Source organism: Podarcis melisellensis, assembly GCF_964234715.1.
Source record: "Podarcis melisellensis genome assembly, chromosome: 1".
Lineage (NCBI taxonomy): Eukaryota > Metazoa > Chordata > Lepidosauria > Squamata > Lacertidae > Podarcis > Podarcis melisellensis.
In genome coordinates this window covers 106,425,307-106,447,869 of record NC_138528.1, presented here as the reverse complement: position 1 = coordinate 106,447,869, position 22,563 = coordinate 106,425,307, and the positions used below count along the sequence as shown (strand labels likewise).

The 22,563-nt window shown below is 40.8% G+C and overlaps 1 protein-coding gene across 2 annotated transcripts; it reads right to left on the bottom strand.

Moving 5' to 3' along the window:
• Window positions 1–5,226: 5,226 nt before the first annotated feature.
• GCA (grancalcin) lies at window positions 5,227–20,967 on the bottom strand. Of its 2 annotated transcripts, none has more exons than XM_081930036.1 (8): window positions 20,785–20,967; window positions 18,556–18,732; window positions 13,192–13,261; window positions 12,104–12,147; window positions 11,107–11,254; window positions 9,934–10,047; window positions 9,076–9,134; window positions 5,227–7,182 (listed from the first exon to the last, which is right to left on the bottom strand). In XM_081930036.1, exons 1-8 carry the CDS (start codon window positions 20,806–20,808, stop codon window positions 7,156–7,158), a joined length of 663 nt encoding a protein of 220 aa, XP_081786162.1. In that variant the 5' UTR covers window positions 20,809–20,967; the 3' UTR covers window positions 5,227–7,155. The 2 variants fall into 2 exon arrangements, with proteins under 2 accessions (XP_081786162.1, XP_081786161.1); XM_081930035.1 differs by lacking the exon at window positions 20,785–20,967 and adding an exon at window positions 17,700–17,801 and having other exon boundaries at window positions 18,556–18,694.
• Window positions 20,968–22,563: the final 1,596 nt, after the last annotated feature.

Here is a 22,563-nt window from a genome sequence, read left to right as displayed (position 1 = left end):
TGTGCATTAATACAGCAGCCTGCCTTTCCCCCACTCTCCAGTTTCTTGTCAACATCAACTTGCAGTTTGATTAAAATACCGTATTTTTCGCTCTATAAGACACACCAGACCACAAGCTGCACCTAGTTTTTGGAGGAGGAAAACAAGAAAAAAAATATTCTGAATCTCAGAAGCCAGAACAGCAAGAGGGATCGCTGCGCAGTGAAAGCAGCAATCCCTCTTGCTGTTCTGGCTTCTGGGATAGCTGCGCAGCCTGCATTCACTCCATAAGACGCACACACATTTCCACTCACTTTTTAGGAGGGAAAAAGTGAGTCTTATAGAGCAAAAAATACGGTATGTACAGGAGATGATGTCATCTTCTTCCACTGTGCTTGTCACAAGCATTATTCATTATTTTAAAACAAGCACCCTACTTCTCTCAAATACTTGGTGCCACTCTTTTCCCTTGCATATTTTATCTGCATGATGCTTCCCAAATGGTGTGACTATAGAAGCAGCCTTAACCCTAACCCTTTGTGCCTGCCCATTATTCCTTCAGGTCTTCCTTACCCAACTCCCTCCTTCTTTCCCTGCTGGCTGGAGCTTGGGGGGGGGGGTTGCAGTCCAAAAATAGCTAAAGGTCACCAGCTTCATGAAGGCTGCTCCATGTGTTTTCTTCTCTCTGCCTCCTAGACTGATGTCCTGCTCCTTTTCTCCCAGTCTTAAGAGCCACAGGTTTGCCTGCATGCAACATTGTGTAAGGGAGAAAGAGGTCGGGTGGCCTGCTGGTTTTTATGTCACAAAGGCATTCGCAGTCTTAGGCAGGAACCTAGGAAAATGCCTTATACTGAGCTAGACCATTGCTCTATCCAGCTCACTATTGTCTACAATGTCTGGCAGTGGCTGTCCAGGGTTTCAGACAGTGGAGCTTCCCAGTCTCAGGACTACCTAGCGTGTGTTCACATTACGGCCTTGTTTTTGCGGTTCATTTCTCAGATCTTTCCCCCCAGCTTCTTTAGTGCCAAATTTGTTCCAAGGGGGGTGTTGAGGGGCAGGGATGTCTTTGCCCTATGTATAGGCTAGAGACAACTTAGAAACAGCTTAAGGGCTCTGGTCAGTGTGAAACCAGTTTGAACCATAGTGCCTTATAACAAGGTAAAGGTAAAGGGACCCCTGACCGTTAGGTCCAGTCATGACCGACTCTGGGGTTGTGGTGCTCATCTCGCTTTATTGGCCGAGGGAGCCGGCGTACAGCTTCCAGGTCATGTGGCCAGCATGACCAAGCCACTTCTGGCGAACCAGAGCAGCACACAGAAACGCCGTTTACCTTCCCGCCTGAGCGGTACCTATTTATCTACTTGCACTTTGACATGCTTTCAAACTGCTAGGTTGGCAGGAGCAGGGACCGAGCAATGGGAGCTCACCCCGTTGTGGGTATTTGAACCGCCGACCTTTTGATTGGCAAGTCCTAGGCTCTGTGGTTTAACCCACAGCGCCACCCGTGTCCCGCCTTATAACAAAGCACAGGTTAAATATCCATTTCAGATAACACTGTGTGAACATGGATTAAAAACCCAGCACTGGAAACGCAGTGTGTGCGCAGCAAGTGGCAGTGTGAACACAACCCTAATGATGCCAGAGATTGAACCTAAAACTTTCTACAAAAAAAGAAGTGCTTTACCACTGAGCTACGCTCCTGCCCATCTTGCCATGGCTTCCCTCTAGGGAAAAGGTCACATGGTCTTTCAACTGGCTTCTCTTCTCTCTCATCTTTTGAGTGGCACCTCTCCATCCAGGCTGGGAAAGCAGTCCCGAGTAAGATGTCAGAGCCACAGGACTTATAGGAACACTATAGGGAGATATACATTCTATTCATGCAGCCCACTGCATTGCCTTGCTGTGTTCAGTTGGGCTTACTCCTCTGTAAGTGTGCACAGGGATTGTAGCTTTCAAACGCCTACTTTAATTAAAATCCCTATCTGTTTGCTCTGTACAATCCCTGTTCTGTCATATATAATGTCCCATGTGAATTAAGCACTCTTATGTGCTTAGTTTTTATACAGCTTGGAATCAGCCTGACTCTCTCATCAGCCCTCCAGTACTGATACATTTGAAAGGATAATACTCCATCAGCTGTGGCTCACTAGTTCGAAGAAAGGAAGGAAGGAAAGCCTATTAGTGGTCATGGATCAGCATAGCCCTGCTACAAGAGTTCAAAATGTGTTATAATTGAATAGGTTTCTATGTGAAAACCAATGATTTTTGAAAGATCTATTTAACATATAACAAATCCCCACTGGCACATAAAAATGCTTGCACTTATGTCATTAAGCTATCATTTCTAGTTATACTATATGCCTATTGCAAAACAAATGGCTCTTTTACTTTATTCCTTGCATTCTTTTTTTAGGCCCGCTTTGCTTTCCCTTATATTCTCTGCTACATTGCCCCATCACTGGATCCTAAATGCACATGTTCCAAACATGTCAATGAGAACGCTCTCATCACTAAACAGCAAAACTCTACTTAAGGCAGTAACGCTGAGATCCTTTAAGGAACTCGTTGACTCTCACCTGAGTTTATCGTGCGCCTATGCGTTAAGGTGAAAGCCATTTCAGTCGCTGTGGTAAACAAATGTGAACTTTCTTCTCTCTGTAAATTGAATTATTTACGGTCCAAACTGAAAAGATGACACCTAAAATATTGGAATGGGGAACTGTCTTATAAGCAGAGATTAACCGTGAGATTCTATGTCCACTCAGAAGTAAGTCCCATTGAATTTATTGAGACTTATTCTCAGCTCAAGATGTGTAGGAAGTTTCAGCCTATAAAAGCTTGTTGATCTTATTAAAAGAAGGCTTGAGGAGCAATAGTAGTATTTTGTAGATATAGTCCAGGGATGAACATGAGTCAGAGCACTTCAGAAACTTTAGGTACCTGCACTAACAGCTAGCAGTGGAATGTTAGTAGTTAGGTTAGAAATTGAAAAAGGTTCCAAGTCCACAAATCTGAATGCACACAGTAATAGTCTGTTCCAGAAATAACAGTTATAGAAGATGGAGCTCCAATATTATGGAATCCTGAGGAAATTTAAGCCAGTTAAAGCAGGGCTAAGCTTTTTGTGCCCCCAAACCAGCTGCAAACGAAAACAACAAATTGGCCCTCAAAACATTTTTTTGTGGGTAAAACCTCAGCGCCTAGGACTTGCCGATCGCATGGTCGGCGGTTCGAATCTCCGCGGCGGGGTGAGCTCCTGTCGTTCGGTCCCAGTTCCTGCCCACCTAGCAGTTTGAAAGCACCATTAAGTGCAAGTAGATAAATAGGTACCGCTTTATAGCGGGAAGGTAAATGGCGTTTCCGTGTGCTGCTCTGGTGCTGGTTCGCCAGAGCAGCTTCGTCACGTTGACCACGTGACCCGGAAGTGTCTGTGGACAGCGCTGGCTCCCGGCCTCTTAAGTGAGATGAGCGCACAACCCTAGAGTCTGTCAAGACTGGCCCGTACGGGAAGGGGTACCTTTACTTTTTTACCTTTTACCTGAAATTTAGCCTATTTACATCACTGTGGTGGCATGCAGTCTGAGCCTGAAGTTTAGATACAGATGCATCTGTAGAACTGAAGGGTTGTGTGGTTGCTGTTTCCTCTGAGCTTTAGTTGTGCCTCACTGAAGCAAGGAAGAGTTGGTTTGTTTATACCCACATTTGCATTTCTCCTCTCCAGCTATCAGGAGCAAGCCACCAGATGTTTGGCAGCATGGAGATAGGCCTGCTCAAATTGCCCTTGGAAGATTTTGCTTCTGCTAGTCATACTGATCGTCACATATGGCAGTAGTTTAAAATGTTCTAGATGGCTTCGCTATTTTTGTATGTGTGTTTTTTAATGCTCAAAGCCATTCATGATTTTAATTGGAAGAGATGCAAGTATCATGTCCCAGGTTAGACAAACAGGGGGTTTAGGAGAGGCAGGTCTATTGCAAACGTAGCACTGCAAACGCAATCTGCGCTCAGCCAATCCCCATTTCCCTGCCTTCTTGCAACCACTCCAGGAGGCAACACTGATGTCCATGCCCTCTTTTTAATCTCATTTCTAGTTTTTCTCCCACCTACCTTTGATTCTGGCTGCACCTACTGTTGGTCTTCCCGCCTTCTGCCTCACTAGCCCCAATGGACACCTCTGGGGAGAGGGTATCTCACTTGCCTCCAGTGGAGGGGTACAGCCTCACTTATGCCAATTATTACTTAAATGGTGGGTGGAGGACCAGTGAGCCTCGCAGTCACGAGTCTGAACAGTGTCACCTCACTGACTTGCATCAACCCTTGGGCTTCAGTAATTTTCAGACATCTCAACCAGGTCTCAAGACTCCTTTTATTTGTAGAAATTAAATTGGACACCACTAGCTAGCCTCCCCAATCTTCCAGCTATGTGTTTCAGGTCCAACTACCTCCCGCCATTAAGACAGACTCCTGGATAATGAAGATGTGCAGGCTTGCAAAGAGTTTGCTTTTATGTGTATCATCCAACTATACCTTTAGATCTTTTTTCAGCGGTATGCACAATGGCTGGTTATTCATTTGTGATCCTACATTATTTTGGGACACTCAGCAGCAGTTGCTGCATCTAATTATTTTTTATGACATGCAAAGAATACAGACTAACCTTCCCAAGTCATCCCTCATAGAACTGTCAATATGCAGTGTATTTAATCTCAGATAGATTCCTCTTAATCATTGAGGCAGCCTCACATATTTGCATGATCAAGGAAGTAGAAAATTTTGTGTGTAGAGAAAAATAGCACTGTGAGAAGTGTGTATAACACAGGGATGTGGAATCTGTATCCTGTCAGCTGTTATTTGATACCAGTTTTCATGATCATTGCCCATACTGCCTGGGGCTGGTGGGAATTGGGATATTCCTGGGATAACGCTACCCTTCTAGCAAACACTCATTTTTGAAAGACTGGAAACATGCATGAACTCTACCTGTGTATGTAGCAACAGAGATTTAAAGGAGTTGTACTACAACTTTTTCTTCGGAATTGTATAGCTGGTCTCGCACACTTCAAAGTTAAGAATCTTCACAAAGTTATCTTCTCCCACCTACAACTATCACCTACCATGCTGTGCTAATGCTTTCAACAAAATCTAAGTTTAATAATAATAATAAAGATCTAGAATATACTGCAACATTACTGTAGTTCACGAGAACTGTATCATCTCAGATTTACATCGTCTTGGTATGAAAGAATATAAAGCGAGTTCCAAGTTTATTTCCAAACAATTGCCTGGAATGGCACTGAAAATAGTTACTACATTTGTACAGTTAGAACAGTATCCAGTTATTTCAGAATGTACGAAAATCGCTACGTAGCAGATTGCAAATAATCTACAACTATTACTCGACAATTGTGAACAGCAAAATATGCATACGAAGAGTGTCAATGATTTCAGAACTTTGATTTTAAACTGCCAATACGAGTTACAGGGACTGGATGATAACGCAAGATCCTTTTAGAAAAGAGTCCATTATACTAGTGAGATTCTATGGGTAGATGCTGCAAGACATAAACAACTGAAGTGTTAAATCCATACATTACTGATTCCATTCTAAAAACAATCTTTCTCAGCACAAGAATTTTTTTAAATCACAATAGGCAAACTGACCCTTAAAATGTTTAGCAGTGGCAGAATTAACCTGGATTTGTGCCTTGGCAGCTAAGTAATGTATCCTTGGCTGAGCAAATTGGTCTGAGCATGCAGCTTTCATCATGCCATCAAACATGTCAAGAAATGGCAACAAGGCCATTGAATAGACGCTCTGGCTGTTTCCAGTGGGGCCTAACAGTACAGAGGCTGTCCAATTCTGCCCTCTTCATCAGTGCTCTTTGAAGCACAGAGGAAACAATATATTGTTGTACATCTGTTGATGCCAGCTGCTGCAACTGCACAAAGCCCTATCCTAACTTTGTCTCCCTCCCACCTACTACCTGGGGCATCAGCACCTGCACAGCGGCTCACAAGGTTGGGCTGCAGATTCATCTCAACATATCTTGTAGACCCAAACGTTATCAAGCCCATTGATCAAAGCCTGGAAAGTGTTGCTATCCTAACCTGAAGTTTCATTACGCTCACAAATAATGAAGATGCAAGATTTGGCTTGAATAGTAAAAGAAAAAGCACCAGTATGCACCCATTTACACATTAAACTTGCAGAATAGTAGCTACTAGAAAAAGAAAATGGCATCAATAAGCTGGCCTGGCTAAAATTATCACAACCATGCAAGAAGCTACTTCATACCAACAGCTTCCCAGGCAGTCAACATTGTCCTTGTTTCTGGTAGTAACTACAATGCACTGTATATGATGCACAGAGCTGGATTCTGTAATCAATCTGCTCAGGCATTTGTTCACAAGTTTGTTCAAATAATATGGGGATTTTAGCTGAGAACAAGAAAGGGTCAATTAGGACTTTTTCTTTCACACATCTAAGAAAGAAGCCTCAAACATTTAAAGGAAAAAATGGGTGCTCTAGAGAGGCACACAAATTCTTCTGAGGATTACAGCTTCAAAAGGATAAAAATAGTTAAACAAAATGTTTTCAACTACCATTAAATATAATCTTCACTATGAACATGTTATACTAGTCTACAGTCAAATAAATCTACTGAACATCCCGAAGAAGAAATATGTTTTAAGTTTGTACTTGTGACAAATATTAATTCTTTTTTATTCCAGGCATTTATTATTTCATAGGCGTGCAGCACATGAAACAACTGAGGTTGTAGAACACTAGAATGCCAATTACAGCTAATCTTTATTGCAATTTAAGCCAGCAGGTATTGGGGGGAGTGCACCTTAAGATAAACTAAACCCTGTTTATAACCATTACATGAAATGTGATTGTTTCCTCTTATCAATCCTGAGAGCATAATCCCAAAATATAAAAAGTCTACCATCCATATGCATAAAGAATGGCACACTTCTAAGAATTACTGTAAAATGTGAACATTTGTTTATTGTCAAACTACACACTAAAAGTCAAATATATTTATACAGAAATGATGCATTAGCAGGCAGAAATGTGGAAAAATCAATGGCAGCTTCATTTTCACAGCATTTTCAGTTAGTTTTCTCAAAGTAGTTGAAATTATACATGGAATTTTCTTCCACAGTTGGCACTCAGATAGCCATGGTGCACTGCAAGAACTGAAAAACAAAAGCAATTGTAATATTAACTGCCAATTTAAAGAAAGGGATTTTTTAACTAGACAAAGAATGAGCATAGTGCAGTTTGGGATTTGTTCACTATACGCAGGTCAAGAAGTAAAATATATTGGGGCCAATTGTCAAAATCAGAGCAGAATTCTGCTCACAAAATGTTTTTGTTGAAGGAAGGGAGGAGGAGGAGGAAGCTTCACCCTGTAAGTCCATTGTGCCTCCTGAAAATCTGCACAGGAGGGCTGGTATTGCTGGCAATCAGCGCAGGGGGTTGTAGAGGGGTTCAGAAACAAACTGTTTTCCTACTATCATGAACAGTAGCCTCAAAAGCCCTTGTGTGGAAAAAAATGAGTTTGCTGCTTACAGAAGTTCAACAGTGGATTCAAGCAAATATCAAAAGGTAAAAATTTGCCAGTCAAATAAAATTATTGACCAACGAATCATAACTGAAGTTAGATATACTTTATTATCAAAACAGAGTCAAGTTTTTTACTGTATGCCAGCAACAGCAAAAACCACCAAACCCCAAAACACACAGATTATCACCATCCTACACAGTACTTTCAGTATTCAGTAACACCCAATGTGGCTCCTCATTACTTGAACAAAGAGTACTAATGCAACAAGAGACGCAAAATTTGATAATGAAAATCATCTGTCCTAAAACTGTGATAAAGCATAGACATGCATCTGCTTAGTTTTAGATGCCTTGGCAGTCTGTTCCCTGTATATTTGTATCTTTGCAGGCTGAAAGCTACACATAGTGGTAGGGTTTGGCAATTGCAGCGAGTTCTGCTACTGTTGAGATGGAAATTGAGAGAACTGAATATGCAGTTCAAGGAATCTATCTGATCTATTCTTCCAACTGCTTTCCATGACAGTAGTAATAATCCAGGAAAATAAAGAACAACTGTGAATGAGTTACCTGCCCCAAACACTTATGTTTTCCCAGCTGAAGGACATGCCATAAACATCCCAAATCTGAGAAACAGTATTTAATGCACAAAGGACCAGTGTTTTGAATACAACGTGTGCACACACCTGCCTAATAACACATTAGTCAAGACTACTCTAACAGAGTGGGCTGGTTCAGATGACCATACTCCTTCAAAGGAGGAATAAAACAGGAACTCTTCAACTAATTTCCTATGAACCGTGGCTTCATATCCTGACTTATTCCAAAGCAGTCACTCAGAGTTTCCTGGTTCAGACAAAATAGTTTTGGAATATTTAAATAATTTATGGATTATTTCACTCACAAAAAGGAGCAAAAAAGCGACATGCATGGCCAAGAGATTCATTCATCTCTGCTTAAAAAATAGAGATGGTCTTAATCCTAGAGCTGTGGATTCAAGCCCCAGGCTAGGTGAAAGATTCCTGCATTGGTTGGACTAGATGACCCTTTGTGATCACTTCCAACTCTACAATTCTATGACCAATACCTAACTGCAGTCAAAATAAGGCCCATAACAACATTTGCAGTTACTATTTAAGATGCATTAGAAATTCATTGTTTTTGCAGATTTTCCAATGCAAAATTTATTGGAACTCCTGCTCTCCTATTAGCATCCATACAAATAGTTTCCAAAGGCTGAACATCCCGGAGTACAGTATAACCAAACTGGCTAATCAAGATTTCAAGCATGACAGTTCAACTGAACTAAGGGTGTTGGGAGAAAAACACAGTCCAAAAACTTGTTTAATGTACAGGACACCACAGATGAGATTCTGAAAGAAGTTCAACACTATTCTGAGATTATTTCCCAAGAACAATCACTACTTTGAGAGAATTCTTTCTCCAGAAAAAAAAAATCTGAAAATATTGCAGGTACATAATGAAAGTTCTAATTTGAACAACCAGTTATTAATTATGTTACTTACATCATCGTATACAAGATTCACAATGCCCTGTTGCATGCTGTCTCTTCTCCTAAAGAAGTCTGTTAAAAGAAAGTAACATTTATATTGTAAACATTCTTATGCACATTCTGAAACTTGTTTGCATGCTCAAGTCTCACTGTCTGGAATTGGGCTAAAATATTATACCAAACACAAGATTATATCCTCCAAAAGCAACCTTCTCAATTTAGTTACAATAAATTCCACTAACTGACAAAGAAATCAGACAGTTCTCCCAGTAATGTTCAGTCCTAATCAAGTCAACGAGATTATACAAGGCACAAAATTTGGCCCCAGATGTTTCAACTTTATGCCGTGCTTTGCAGCTACCTGAATATCATGCTCCCAGACCCAGTATTTTGTCACATTTACTGCATTTTGTATTTCACAATGACCTGATTTTTAAGCTGAAAAAAGTAAGAGTGCACAGAGTCCTTGGGTTGCATCAGATACTGCCTACAAAAGAGCGAATAGACTTCTGCTTGCATATTGGGACTTCCAGTATGAGACTTCCCTCTCCTCTTGCTTGCACACCCTCAAAATCTGTTCTGGAGGATTGTCAACCCTACAGAGCAGATTTTGGGGTGTGCAGGGAAGTGAGTGGAAGCCCACTTGCACATCATGGGATTTCACCCCATAAATTTAATCTCACTTCAGATTCTAATACTGCATTACTTAGAGACATGCATCATTTTATTTGTATGCCACCTTTCCACAGTTCAAACTGTGCTCAAGGCAGCTGACAACATAGAAAAAATTACAGTTACAAATGTAACAAAAATAGTCATCAACTGGCATCAGATACAGAATTGTTACAAAAATAACTATAAAACACCTTACCCGTCAAAGCCCGAAGCTTCACGCAGCAAGCCACATAGTCATCAAAAAAGATTCTGCCATTCTTGCTGTAACGTTTTACAATAGCAATTAATGTCTGTGGGCTTAGCCTATAACCTAGACAAGGTCAAGGAGAAAAACATGTCAACTTCACAGCAAAAGACTTAAACAAGAATTTTTGTTATCTTAATATTTTTGAACAGCTCCTAGCATTCACAGCCCTCTTTGAACTAAAACTCAAGAGGGGAACACAATACATGCACTCCAAGAATAAAGCAGGTGTTGAGTGAGGGAGCTGCATCTTTCCCTTCTAGGTACAGTGAAGAAATTATATAATACTATGATATATTCCTTCCTTCCCAGACTAAGGGAAGGAAGGCAGGTCCATTGCTCTAAGGACTGTCTCACACATTCACTAGGGACCTGGATATGGATGTCAGGAGCAGAGATGGGCAAGTGAAAGAGAATTGTTTAACCTTCCTCCCAAAATGCTTTTCCTGCAATGAGTAAATATGGATTTAGAGCCCAAACTGTGAGAAGGGGACTGTAGAGGAAGCAATGGGCAAGGAAGGAAGAGAAGGAATAAGCACCTGGCTGATTCTAGACCACCAGCTACCCCATTTTGCAAAGACATGGGCTCCCAGAATCACATCTAGAGCTGTAATGCTGGTCCCAAACCCTGAGTTCTCAGGCACATTGATCAGAATGGATTACTAGAAACTAATAGGACTTCAAAGATGTCCTCCCAATCAATCTCCCTGTTCTCTAATAGGAAACCCAGCAGCTTTTTCTACTGTGCTCACACTGGAACTATTGCCTTCTGTCGTGTATGCCTGAGCAATTCAATCCTGCATTATTTGTATACCCTGTAATCAATCAATGAAGATTTTCAAAATCCTGGACAATTCAGACCCATGGTTGTTTTGTATGAAGATGCTTTGAGAAGAGAGCAGCAATACATGATTCAACTTCATCCTTTCAAATGTCAGACTCCTGTTCACATATATCCTTCAATACTCTGCTCAGAGTTCATTTAAAGGCTTGCTCTTCTACCCATAGACTGAGCAAGTTATGACCAAGATTTATCTAGAGCCATACTCTTCCTAGCAACCCATTCTACTTTTACAGGGAAATAATTAGTTACTTGAAAACACATGTCTAGCCAATGTATCATACCCATAGCTACAATGACTTGAGTCAATTCATGAAGTTCCACAGTTCCGCTTCGGTCTTGATCTATCATCATGAAATTTTGTTTCCAAGCACTGAGAGCGGCCCAGAGTTCCTTAAATTCATTGTATCCCATTTTCCCAGTATTCTCTCTCTAATGTAATGGTTAAGAAAACAGACCATCTTGAAGAAAGTTGGTGAACAGAAATACATAAACCTGCATTAGATTTTTTGTTTTGAATACATATCTTCCAACTTCTTATTCAGGAGTTTGCTTAGAACATTTTAAGCTGCTGTTCTACTTTCAAGTTATCCAAGCAAGTGAAATTATTTCTTGTTTTTTGTTTATTTACACCCTGATCTACAGGATGCAAAGGGTCAAGAAGGAAAATCCTTAAAATATCAGTGTGTTCCAAGGCAGCACAAAACCAAGTACTGCCAACCTAGGTGGTATGAAATTCAGTTTATTTTAAGTGTAGTATGCTTTCCAAACTTATCTCTAATATTACAGGCTTTTTTGTTTGTTTTTAAAACCACACACATTACTTTAAGTTATTTCCTGTCACTTGGTACATAAATACCATTCAATACTCACTACTTTGTTGCTGTTGGTCACATTTGAGTTGGGATAGCCCAGTAACTAGCACATGCTGGCTAACACACTGAGCCTGTAGTTTAAACTGCAGTTCCCACTGCACAAAGCCAGCAGCTGTAGCTTAACCCCCAGAATCAGTGTCCAGAATTAGCTTTGCTGATGTATCCAGTTTCTGTTAACACAAAATATGGAGTGAAGGTTCTGAAGCATGTTTTTGAATGCTTAGAGATGGCCCTACAACCTCATCAATCTTAGTTTCTTTTCATCTTTCAAAACAAGATTGTTCCTAAACATATTCAGAACCCTGCATCCCGAAACCTTGGTCCTGTTGTATATTGAACCTGGGTCCAGCTGGTTTCATATGAAATCAATTTTACAGTTATACTTAAAGACTTTTGCCAAGGATACATCCAGCATTGATATCATAATTCTGCACGTCTCCAAGCTGAATGCTGAAATTACAAGTGAAAGATGCATTAATTCTAGATGGCATATATTGATTTCAGCTCTAATAACTATTGTTCAAACTATCACGACTAGTAACATAATGATGTTTATAAATACTAGCAATTCATGTACAGGTAATGGCTAGCAAAACAATGGCTAATTTATATATATAAAAAGAGACAGACACAAAGAAAATGTATTCAGAATACTTTTCCTGTTTTAAAGGTTTTATACAACCTGTGTGAATTAGCATGAGAATGGAGGATACTATAAAATTTACATCAGAAAAGTAAAAGAAAAAAAGTATTCCTTGATAAAAACAATTCAAGTTCAAATTAGCAAAGAATTCAGCAATGAATATGCTTCCTTGATAGGCAGAAAGTGAGCAGAAGTATCCACAAGCAGGAATAAGTATTCCAAGTTGTCTGAACGATCAAATCAGCTATGACAATAGTTGAAAACATCAATGGCAGGAGGCAGAGCAAGAGGAACATCTGCCCTCTGAGCTCTTCGGATACACAGTCACACCTTCATGTATATCCAGGTCCACTATGTACTATGGAAATGCCAATCATCACATGCTATAGTTTGGATAAAAATCATTCCAGAATTATCTGCCACACTCATTGTTTGCTGCATTACACATGTTGCAGGGACATTAAATGCAATATTTATCACTCAAGGCATAACTGCCCAAACAAGTCATGTGGCTAAAGATACAGAGAGGCAAACAGGACTTAAGCAAGTCAAGAGGGAAATGAAGAACAATCTTCCCTGACTTGAACCTGGGAGGCCAGAATTAAAATCTCCACTCAGCTGCGAATCTTCCTGGGAGACCTTGGACTGCTCACAGTCTCTCAGCCTAACCTACCTTGCACCACCTTGAGCACCTTGGAGAAAGGTGGAATATAAATCTAACAACAAACTTAATGTTTTGCATTACATCTCCCATCAGCCCCAGCCAGTGCAGCACTGGCCAAAACAGATAGAAGAATGCAATAACTTCTTGGATATTGAATTTAAGGTGTTCAGAAGCAACAAAGTCTTACGAGAGTAAGTTCCACTGATTCCAGACTGGGTTAGACATCTCTGTAGCTCCTCAGCATCCACTTCACCATCCTGTAAAATTAATGCATAACAAATTTGTGGTTCAAGTATACCAACCTATCTAGTAATGCAAAATCAATTATGTATGAATTTTATTTGTTAGCCAACTGTTCTACCTCAATTAAGAGAATTAGAATAGTTCATGAAAATTACTCATCTAGAAATTTACCAAACTAATTAAATTAAATAAGCAGTAACTAACATTTCCTAATTTTTTTTAAAAATGAAACAGAACTTCCTCATGTCCTGCAGTGATATATTGCAATAGCACGGCTTTTTCATATGAAGTTTTTTTGCTTGAAATTTTTTCCGCAAGCGTTGAATCTATTTTAAAAGTTTCATGTGCAGCTTTGTAAATCACAAGGCAGATTATTTTAAAACCAACACAAGATGGCTTTCCCCCACCATTATCTACTTCCCTGCAGGAATACCCTATACATATATGCTCATTGTTGTTTAACAGGTCAGCTCAAATCCAGCTGCGTACAAAAAAGGATCAAAAAGTTACCTTAAGTTTAGAAGATATCTACATGCGAGAATAGTATACATAACAACTCCAGAAAATGAAATGAAAGACTATAATGTTGCTCTTTGAACAGTTCTGAAGCTCTGTACTAATGCCAGTGAGCTACTTGTTTGATCAACTAAAGCTTATCACACAGAAGATTTGCTTACAATGACATGAAGCATTTCAACTACCATGGTACATCAATACATCATCCTACTAAGATGTCACACCTAACACGGCACAAAGAATCTTGTCTCCTAACATGCACTTAATGTAAATATTACTGTAAATTACTGTATATCATACCCCTTGGGATGATTTTTATAGCAATAAATAAAAATGAAAAGCTTAGTGTGTGAGCTTCTCCAATGAAAATGTAAAGGGGGAAGTAAATTCAAAACCCACTTCATTTTCACCCCATGCAAACCCTATTATCCTAAAGTGACTGGGCTTCTTACAAGAAGTTTCCCAGAAGCATGTGTAAATGAATCTCTTGTTCTAACCTGAAAGGGATGGTCTTCCTCCTGGCTAGGTCTAAGAAACTATTATATGCTGATCATGGGTTTCAGGAGAAAGAATATGAACTTGTGTTATTTAGCCACATTTAAACACTAAAGAGGTCAAACATCTCTCGTCAACTGTGGATCTATGTAGTCACATCCTACAGATAATTGTCCAACATGAATATGCAATAGTGTGAAGGTACTTATACCATTTACCCACAAATACAAAATAATTTTCATTGGGCAAGCTCACAGGAAAGAAGGATTGTTGGAATTTGATGGTAAATACATTTCTGAGTCTCACTGACTGACCACAATGCAACAACACTCAGAAATGACTTCACTGGCCTGCTTTTACCCACCCCTCCAAAAGTAATACCCATGTTACTGCAAGTTTCTACCTGATCAGTTCTTTTGAGTGTCAAGGCCCACGCTTCCATCACCCCACTGGTCCTGCTACATGGCAGATGACAGACTGTGCTTATTTGACTGGTACTTCAGGAGTGAATGTTTATTCCTCCTATAAAAAACTAAATTTACTAAAATATTACACTTGAGAATTAAGAAAAAAATATGGAAGTCATCAATTAAGGTCCTACTTGGAGAAAATCAAAGCACGTAATCCCCGCCCTTTTTCATATATGTTACCCCATTTACATACAATTAATCTAAAGTAGTGGTTTTCAAACCATGTATTGGGGAACCCTTGAGTTCCTCAGAAGCTTATCAAGGGTTCTTCAACAAAAAGTTATGGTGAAAAACTTCCCAGAAAGATGGCTTGTCAATACCTTTCCTGATCTCTCACAGCTGCAGGGCTGTGTTCAGTACATTCTGGAGCACTCACAGAGCAATCTTAAGCATTTTACTTCAAAGCAATTTCCACTGCATTCAGTGGACCTTACTCCTGTAAGGGTGTTCAGGATGCAAGGTCAGTTTCTGTGGAGTCTGGATCCTACGTAAGATAAATTCTGAAATGTGTATTACAAAATTCCTTTGCTCCACAGTAGGTACCTACGGTGTGCTTCACCAGGTAAGTCAACGTGGAAAGGGTTCCCTGAAGATACAAAGTTTGAAAACCACTTCTGTAAAGCTTTGAGCAATGAAAAGGTGGCAGTGCTTCATAATGTTCTTATTTCCAAAAGAGGAACTACACTTGAAACCAAAAAGGAATTTTTACCTGGAATCTACATTTAATTATGTGCTAGTCAAATACAGGTGTGCTGCTGAACTACAACTCTCACCAGCCTCAGCAAGCATGGCCAATGCCCAGGGATGATGGGAGTTGTAGTTCAGCAACATCTGGAAGGCCAAAGGTTCCCCACAGCTGCTCTAATATATACGTGGAGTTCCTACAGTTACAAGAGTTTCCCATTATCTTCAGTATTCTTTTTCATATCTATAGCCTGTTCCTTATGACTAGAACACAGTTGTACTATTGGGCAAGCCATTTTTTTTAAAAAACAACTCATTTCTTCAAAGACTTTCCTGGATTTCTATGGACTCACCAACTCTCAGTACAATGAACCCCTATCCTGCCTGCCATTAACTTGCTGCCTTAACTACTTCAAATGTAAACTGGGGGCCTGAATCCAGTGATGCACCCACAGGACTTCAGTATTGTTTAGAAAACTTTATAGAAGGGCTGGAAATTGTTACATTAAAATTATTCTACTTAATTAAAAAATTGAAAGCTACTTTATATATTGACCACTTTTCTATGTCTGCCTTACAACCTGAAGTGGCAATGAGCCACTGTCCCTGTGCACAAAGGAAGACCACCTATCTCACCATCACTTACTAGTGTTACCCCAGAACACATTGCTGCATTCCCCAATCTAGGAACACAAAGGGGTACTCTGGAAATTTTCTCTTTCTCTTCTAGAAGAAAAGAAAGCCCTAAGTTTCCATCCTGCTCTCTCTCCTCCTACAGTCCACTTCAGGTACAATCCTCTATCAACTTTCCACTGCTTAGACGAGCTTCAGAAAAGCATACTCAAAATTCACACATGCTCATTTAAATAAGTATCAGAGTTCTAACAACCAGCTTAAAATCCCCTCATCTATCAGCTTGTCCCAATGACCAGAGAGGTAAAAGATCATGAATTTGGCCGGAAGCATTTGTTTTCCCAGCAACTATGCAAACAAAACATAATAAGGTTCTACCTTCTGACCTAGTTCACATCTTGCATTAAGTAATTATTAAAATAAAATATAATCTGCTGTGAATGAGCAGCATGCTGCTGCACGCTGCTGGAATCAGAAGTGTTTCACTCCTTCCCTTCTTCTGCCAACAAGCAAACCACGGAATGGTTTGCCATGTTGTCCAAACTCAGGCTACTGCTTGTTTGCAAACTATGAGCCTACATTTGGCTAATATGACAAATCAGACCATGCCTTGTTTTCTAGACAGCACCCAGTAGCAGTCAGTGAGGAGGACAGTGTCTGCAATTTCAACAGTGTGCATAATACTTTAACTATAATTTAATGTGGTGTGAAACCATGCCTAAGTGTGGTCTCCCAATATCTCCATTCAAAAGTGCTTCCCTTTCATGCAGTTGAGCCTTTTTTTAGTTAAAGAACTACTGGGTTGTTTTAGACTGAGATTAAATGATACTAAAATAGTACCAAAATATTCATTACACATTCATTACATGCAGTGATCAGTTACTCCCACCCAAGACCACTTTTGTGGATTAGGAGTGCCATCTAGAGAAGGCAGTTGCTACATCAGATGGCATGTGATTATTCTCAGAAGCATTTCTCTGCTAGCTCATTTGTTCTACAAAAGGAGCACTATATATAATCAAATGGATCTATGAACACCAAAGCCATCAATGCCTTTACTTAAAAGAGTCATGTGTGATGTGAATAACACTCGGTTATCTCCAGTGGTGTCCATGCATGAATGAGAAGGGCCTGAAGTCATACAACAGGAGTTTACCTTCTTTTCCTATCTCCCTCAGCCTCTCATGTTGTCCCCAAAATTTTATCCATAGGGTCGGAGGACTTTCTGGACCAGATTTTTGGGGATGGAAGGGGGAGGAAAGGAAGGAAGGCTTGTGCAATGTTGCCTGCTTTATTATTATTATTATTATTATTATTATTATTATTATTATTATTATTATTCCTATTATTATTCCATCCAAGGTCCTTGTTGATCATTAAAATACAGTTGTTTTAATATGCTGGCTCTTTGCAGCCATCACTTACAATGTGAAGAGTGGGCCTTTGGACCTGGCTTAACCACACCAGCACCAAAATCTGAAATGGTACCTCTGGTATGAAGAAGACAATCACAAATGAAAGTTGTGCCTTCCCTAAAATGTCTTACTGAAATGCTAACATGTAGGATGTAACATGTAACAACTTGAAACCTTGCTTGGTAAAGACTGTAGAAATTAAAATGCCAAGGGGAGAAAAATCTAAAGGAGTTACTCACCTGGAACTGGAGTTCTTCATGAATATTGCCTTTGCAGATCCACACTCTTGAGAGAATGCATATTGGCATCACAAGTCCCAAAACGCTCTAGAGACCAATGACCTGTGGGGCCATGCATATGCCCTTTCGTGAATCTTTACTATAACCTTTTTTTTTAACCAGTCCTTTTGCCCAGATTACACTGGTGCTACTCTATAAAATACCTAGCCACATACAATGTATATGACTCTTCCAACCCAGAAGCCTGCTTCAGACTCAAAATTTAAAAGTGCTCACTTTATTATTATTCATTAATAACTATACAAAATTCAATATAATCCTGTCAGCATTGAAAAGGGAGCACCAAGGCAGTTACAAACAGCCTCCCCATCCTTATGACATATAATCCTGGAAATAAAATTATCTGCTCAGTGATTTGCAGCCAAGGAGCTAAAGTATCATATTTAAGAGTCCCCACATTCTTAGAAAGAGAACCCTTTGTTTCAAAGGCTAGGCAGCATGTATTAAAGTTGCAGACAAGACAGTTTTTGAGATGATACAAGAAAACTTAATATCTAAATCTCTAAGTAAGAGCCAAATTTACACATGTAGTTGACTGACCAGGTGGAAAAAGAATGTGACTAAGGAGCTTGGCCAGTTTTCAACAATATCACAATCCCCTAAAAAAGTAGAACTATCTAATGCCCATCTTCAATTTACACTGTTTTCAAGCTGCAAATCACTGACAGATCTATACAGATGTTACTGTTAACATGTTAGCAAACAAACTCCTGAGGACTAGTCTATGCCTTACACTACAATCAAAACATAAGAGCCCTCTTTCAAAACTTTAAGATAGTAACTTGAACTAACATACCTGTCCAGCAATAGCACTGAAAAATGTCCACAAGGGATCAGCAGCAGCAGCTGCAGCATAGGCACCAGAATAAACAGAATAGCCAGGAGATCCACCATGGGCCACACTTTGCACTCCTCCAGGAACTGGCTGACCCATTGCCATTTGCATTGGCACCTGCCCACGGTAAGCTCCATACTGAGGAAGAGGAAAAGAACATACATATTTCACTATATTTACCAACTCATCACAAACATCTATTGTCTATAACAGATTATTTTCACTGAATTGAAATGTCTCACAAACTCAAGGAGTGTATGTGCACTACAATTCTAATATCACAACATCTTACTATGGTAACGTTTACACTTATAGAAACAGAGAGTTTTCTTGACCACTAATTTGGGATTCACTACTGTAAGGGTATGGTGGCACAGGAGGCATGGTACTCTGGCAGTACAGAAAGGGCAGTTCAACAAAGTAACATCATAACAGAAGCAAACCAGATAAGGAGTACCAGAAAGTAGCGCTGGAAATCTGAGTTTCCCCAATAGTGTTTGCAAAATTGCACCAGCAAAGAAAAAGTTAGCTAGTTCAGCTACTTTTGCAGTGGTGATGCAAGCTACTTCAACTAAGTACACTGTACCTAGCCAAATGAGGAAAAATATGACTACTTACAAAGTAGTCCAAAGCACACCAGTGCTTAGTATTTTGTTTCAACTAGTTTCCTGCAACTGAAGGAATTCCAGCACCACTATAAACTGACTATTTTTATTTGTGCAGTAAGCCAGGAAGCAGACTACTATCATCAAAGCTTCTTATTCTAGGGGTTGGGGAAGTAGGAGGTTTAGCATTACATGCCAGGAAAACACTCTTAGGGAGGAAAGGTAAGCTTTTTTTCTGAATATCATCGAAAAAGTTCTTGAATATCATTCCCAAACAGACCTGGCAAGTATTTGACAACTGCCAACCACAAGGCTGGCCTGCAAGTTTTAATTTTTGAGTAGATAAAAACAGTTCTACGTAGAAATTTATATATACCAAACTCACTTGGATGCAATAAAACAATTATTTTGACTCAATTTGAATTAAAGTTTAAGGCTAGACTTCTAGCCACACATACATATATATTAATGGGGTAGCAAAGAGGTGCTTGAGATTTCACCTGGTCTTCCCTCCAGATCAAAGGGGAGGAGAGATGTCCAGGAGATTTTTTTGAAATCTTGTTTTTATGATGTACGTTGGATATGTGATTGGAAAACTTTAATTTGAAAAAACAAATAAATTTATATATATAAAAAGGAGATTTCACCTGACTTTAGTCAAAAGGCAAAGAAATTTCCAATTCTCTTAAAGCAAGATCGGATGGGTTGCTATTCATCCATTCTTACAACCTTTAACTTGCCTGACATTTTAAAAATCAATTCAGCCTGCAGTCATGACCTTATTTACCTGGGATGCAGAGCAGTGACAAAAGACAAATTATCCTTCCCTGCAACCCCCCCCCCGGCCCAGTGTCCCACATTAGATAGAAGCTTAAAATCAGCAATGACTGCGACAGCTGAAATGATTTCCCCAGGCACCACCCGCTGTCTTCCTACACCTACGGCAGTGCATTTTCAGTGCTTTTAACCAAGGGACCTAAAAACACCAGTACTGCTCTAACAGATCACCCAGTTTCTGGAAGCACGGCCTAAACACTCAAAAAATCTTCTTGCTATGCCTTTAAGCGGTGGCTCCACAACCATGAATTAAGTATTCAAATTTAATAGGATGGCAAGCGGTACGTCATCCACAAGGCAGAGGCTGGGCCAGTTATGAAGAGAAAGAAAGGGAGAGGTGTTTTTTCCCCCCATCCTCCTCTTTCTTTTTTAAAATGGCAACCCTTTAGCTCGCTTGATGTGTCAGAGTCAGGCACGCCTTCCATTTCCTCCCGCTGTAAGAGAACAGTCCTCCCTCTCTCCCTCGCCTCTTGCACTGCACACATTAATGGCTTCTCCGCCAACTATCGGGGGGGGGGGGCGGTCGGCGGAAGGAGACCAGTTTCGGGAAGGCCTTAAAAAGAAGGGCCTGGAGCCTGAAGGGCCGGCCGGGCTCCCTCGGTTCTGACCCCAGCCGGGAGGACGAGCAAGGAGAGACTGACAGCCGCGCCGCCAGAGAAAAGGGCCCGGCCGGGTGGGTGGGTGGGGGAGAGAGGGACGGACAGACCGACAGACAGGCCTTCCCTCCAATCACGCCCTTTCTACTCACCGCTCCGAACCCTGGGTACGTCATGTCGACGTTTATGAGAGGAAAAAACCGTTGAGAGCGGGGTGGGGGAGGGGGAGCCGTTTCCCGGATTCGCAGCTCGGCCGGACTCGAATCTACCACGACGGCCGCTCCGCTATCTCGCCAGCTCTTGCCGCGGTGGCTTCCTCCTTCTTCCTGAAGTCGTCGTACGGAGAAGCGGAAGTTCCTTCGCGGCACTCGCTCGCCCGCCCTCTGGCCGCTGCCTTGGGCTTTTGACTGGCTGAAGCTTCGCCCCGCCCTCCGCTCGCGATAGGCCTCCGAGCTGAGGAGGAAGGGCGGAAGAGTGAAATGGGCCGCGGAGTTCGGGTGTCTGCGTGAGGGAAGGCAGGTTCGAAGAAAGACGGCGTCCGTGACGTCTGAACCGGAAGTAGAGGGGCGGGGTGAAGATCAGGCCATTGTTTTGCACAACTCTGACAGGCATATGAAACTCTTCCGCCTTGGAAGCCGCTAGACGGGCCACAGAGACAAAAAAAGTTAGGGAGTAATGCATCCCGTTGCCTAGATAGAGCACTTCTGGGTCTTCGCCATTAAAATCCGAAAAGAGAGTTTGCTGAGGGGCGGGGGGGATAGGGAGCATCAAGGGAATTTTCCAATATGGTTTTTTTCCTTATTTTTTTATGCTTTGTTGTTGTCTTTCTGGGTATGATTTGCAAGTATTTTCTTTTCTTTTTTAGATGAATATCGATTTTTGCCTGTGTATTGTTTGTTTCCAGGTGTGATATTTTTGGGGGGAAGGAGGCAGGGAGTGTTTCTGAGCATCATTCATTTTTTCTGTGTGTGAAATAATAGGTATTTTATTGTGCCCGTCCCCCCACCCCAGTTTCTCAGATTTCCAAATGTGCTCCCAGGCCCTGAAAAAAAGTTAAGAGACTCTATTTTATAATTCTGTAAACTACCCAGATGGCTTTTTGTTGAAGGCGGCATGGAAATTTTGTAAATAAACAACTAAACAGTAAGTCCAAACAGGCATAAAATACACAACAGATACAGTGTGGCAATTCAGTGTAAAAAAAACAAAACTGTTTTTTACTTCAAACTATTTGCGTCTTTGTGTCACAAGCAAACTTGGGGCAATGCAAATGAGTTTGCTAAAACCTGTATGATCAAAATGTATTTAATTAGCAAATTGTGGTTCCCACATTTCAGGTGGGGGGACTGAGTAGCTAATGGCTAGCTATAGCTCTTTAAAAAAAGATTTAAGAATTATTCTCTTTATGGGCAAAATACCATGTCACCACAGTAATACATCACAGGCCATATTTCTTCAAGATGCAGGAAGATAGTAGTAAAGTTGTGTGTGTGTGTGTGTGTGTGTGAAGTTAACTTGCAGACAATATCCATGTGTCTAAATCTCTCCCCCCCCCCTCCTATGAAATGCAGTTTGTTGCAAACTTACAATGCCTCGCCCCTGGGTACAGTGGTGCCCCGCAAGACGAACGCCTCGCAAGACGGAAAACCCGCTAGACGAAAGGGTTTTTCGTTTTGGAGGCACTTCGCAAAACGAATTTCCCTGTGGGCTTGCTTCGCAAGACGAAAATGTCTTGCGAGTTCCTGCGGGGTTTTTTCCCTTTCCCCCCCTTTTCCTAAGCCGCTAAGCTGCTTATCAGCTGATCCACTGATAAGCCGCTTAACAGCTGATCGCTAAAAGCCGCTAAACCGCTAATAGCGCTAATCCGCTAAGCTATCAATGGGCTTGCTTCGCAAGACGAAAAAACCGCTATACGAAGAGACTCACGGAAC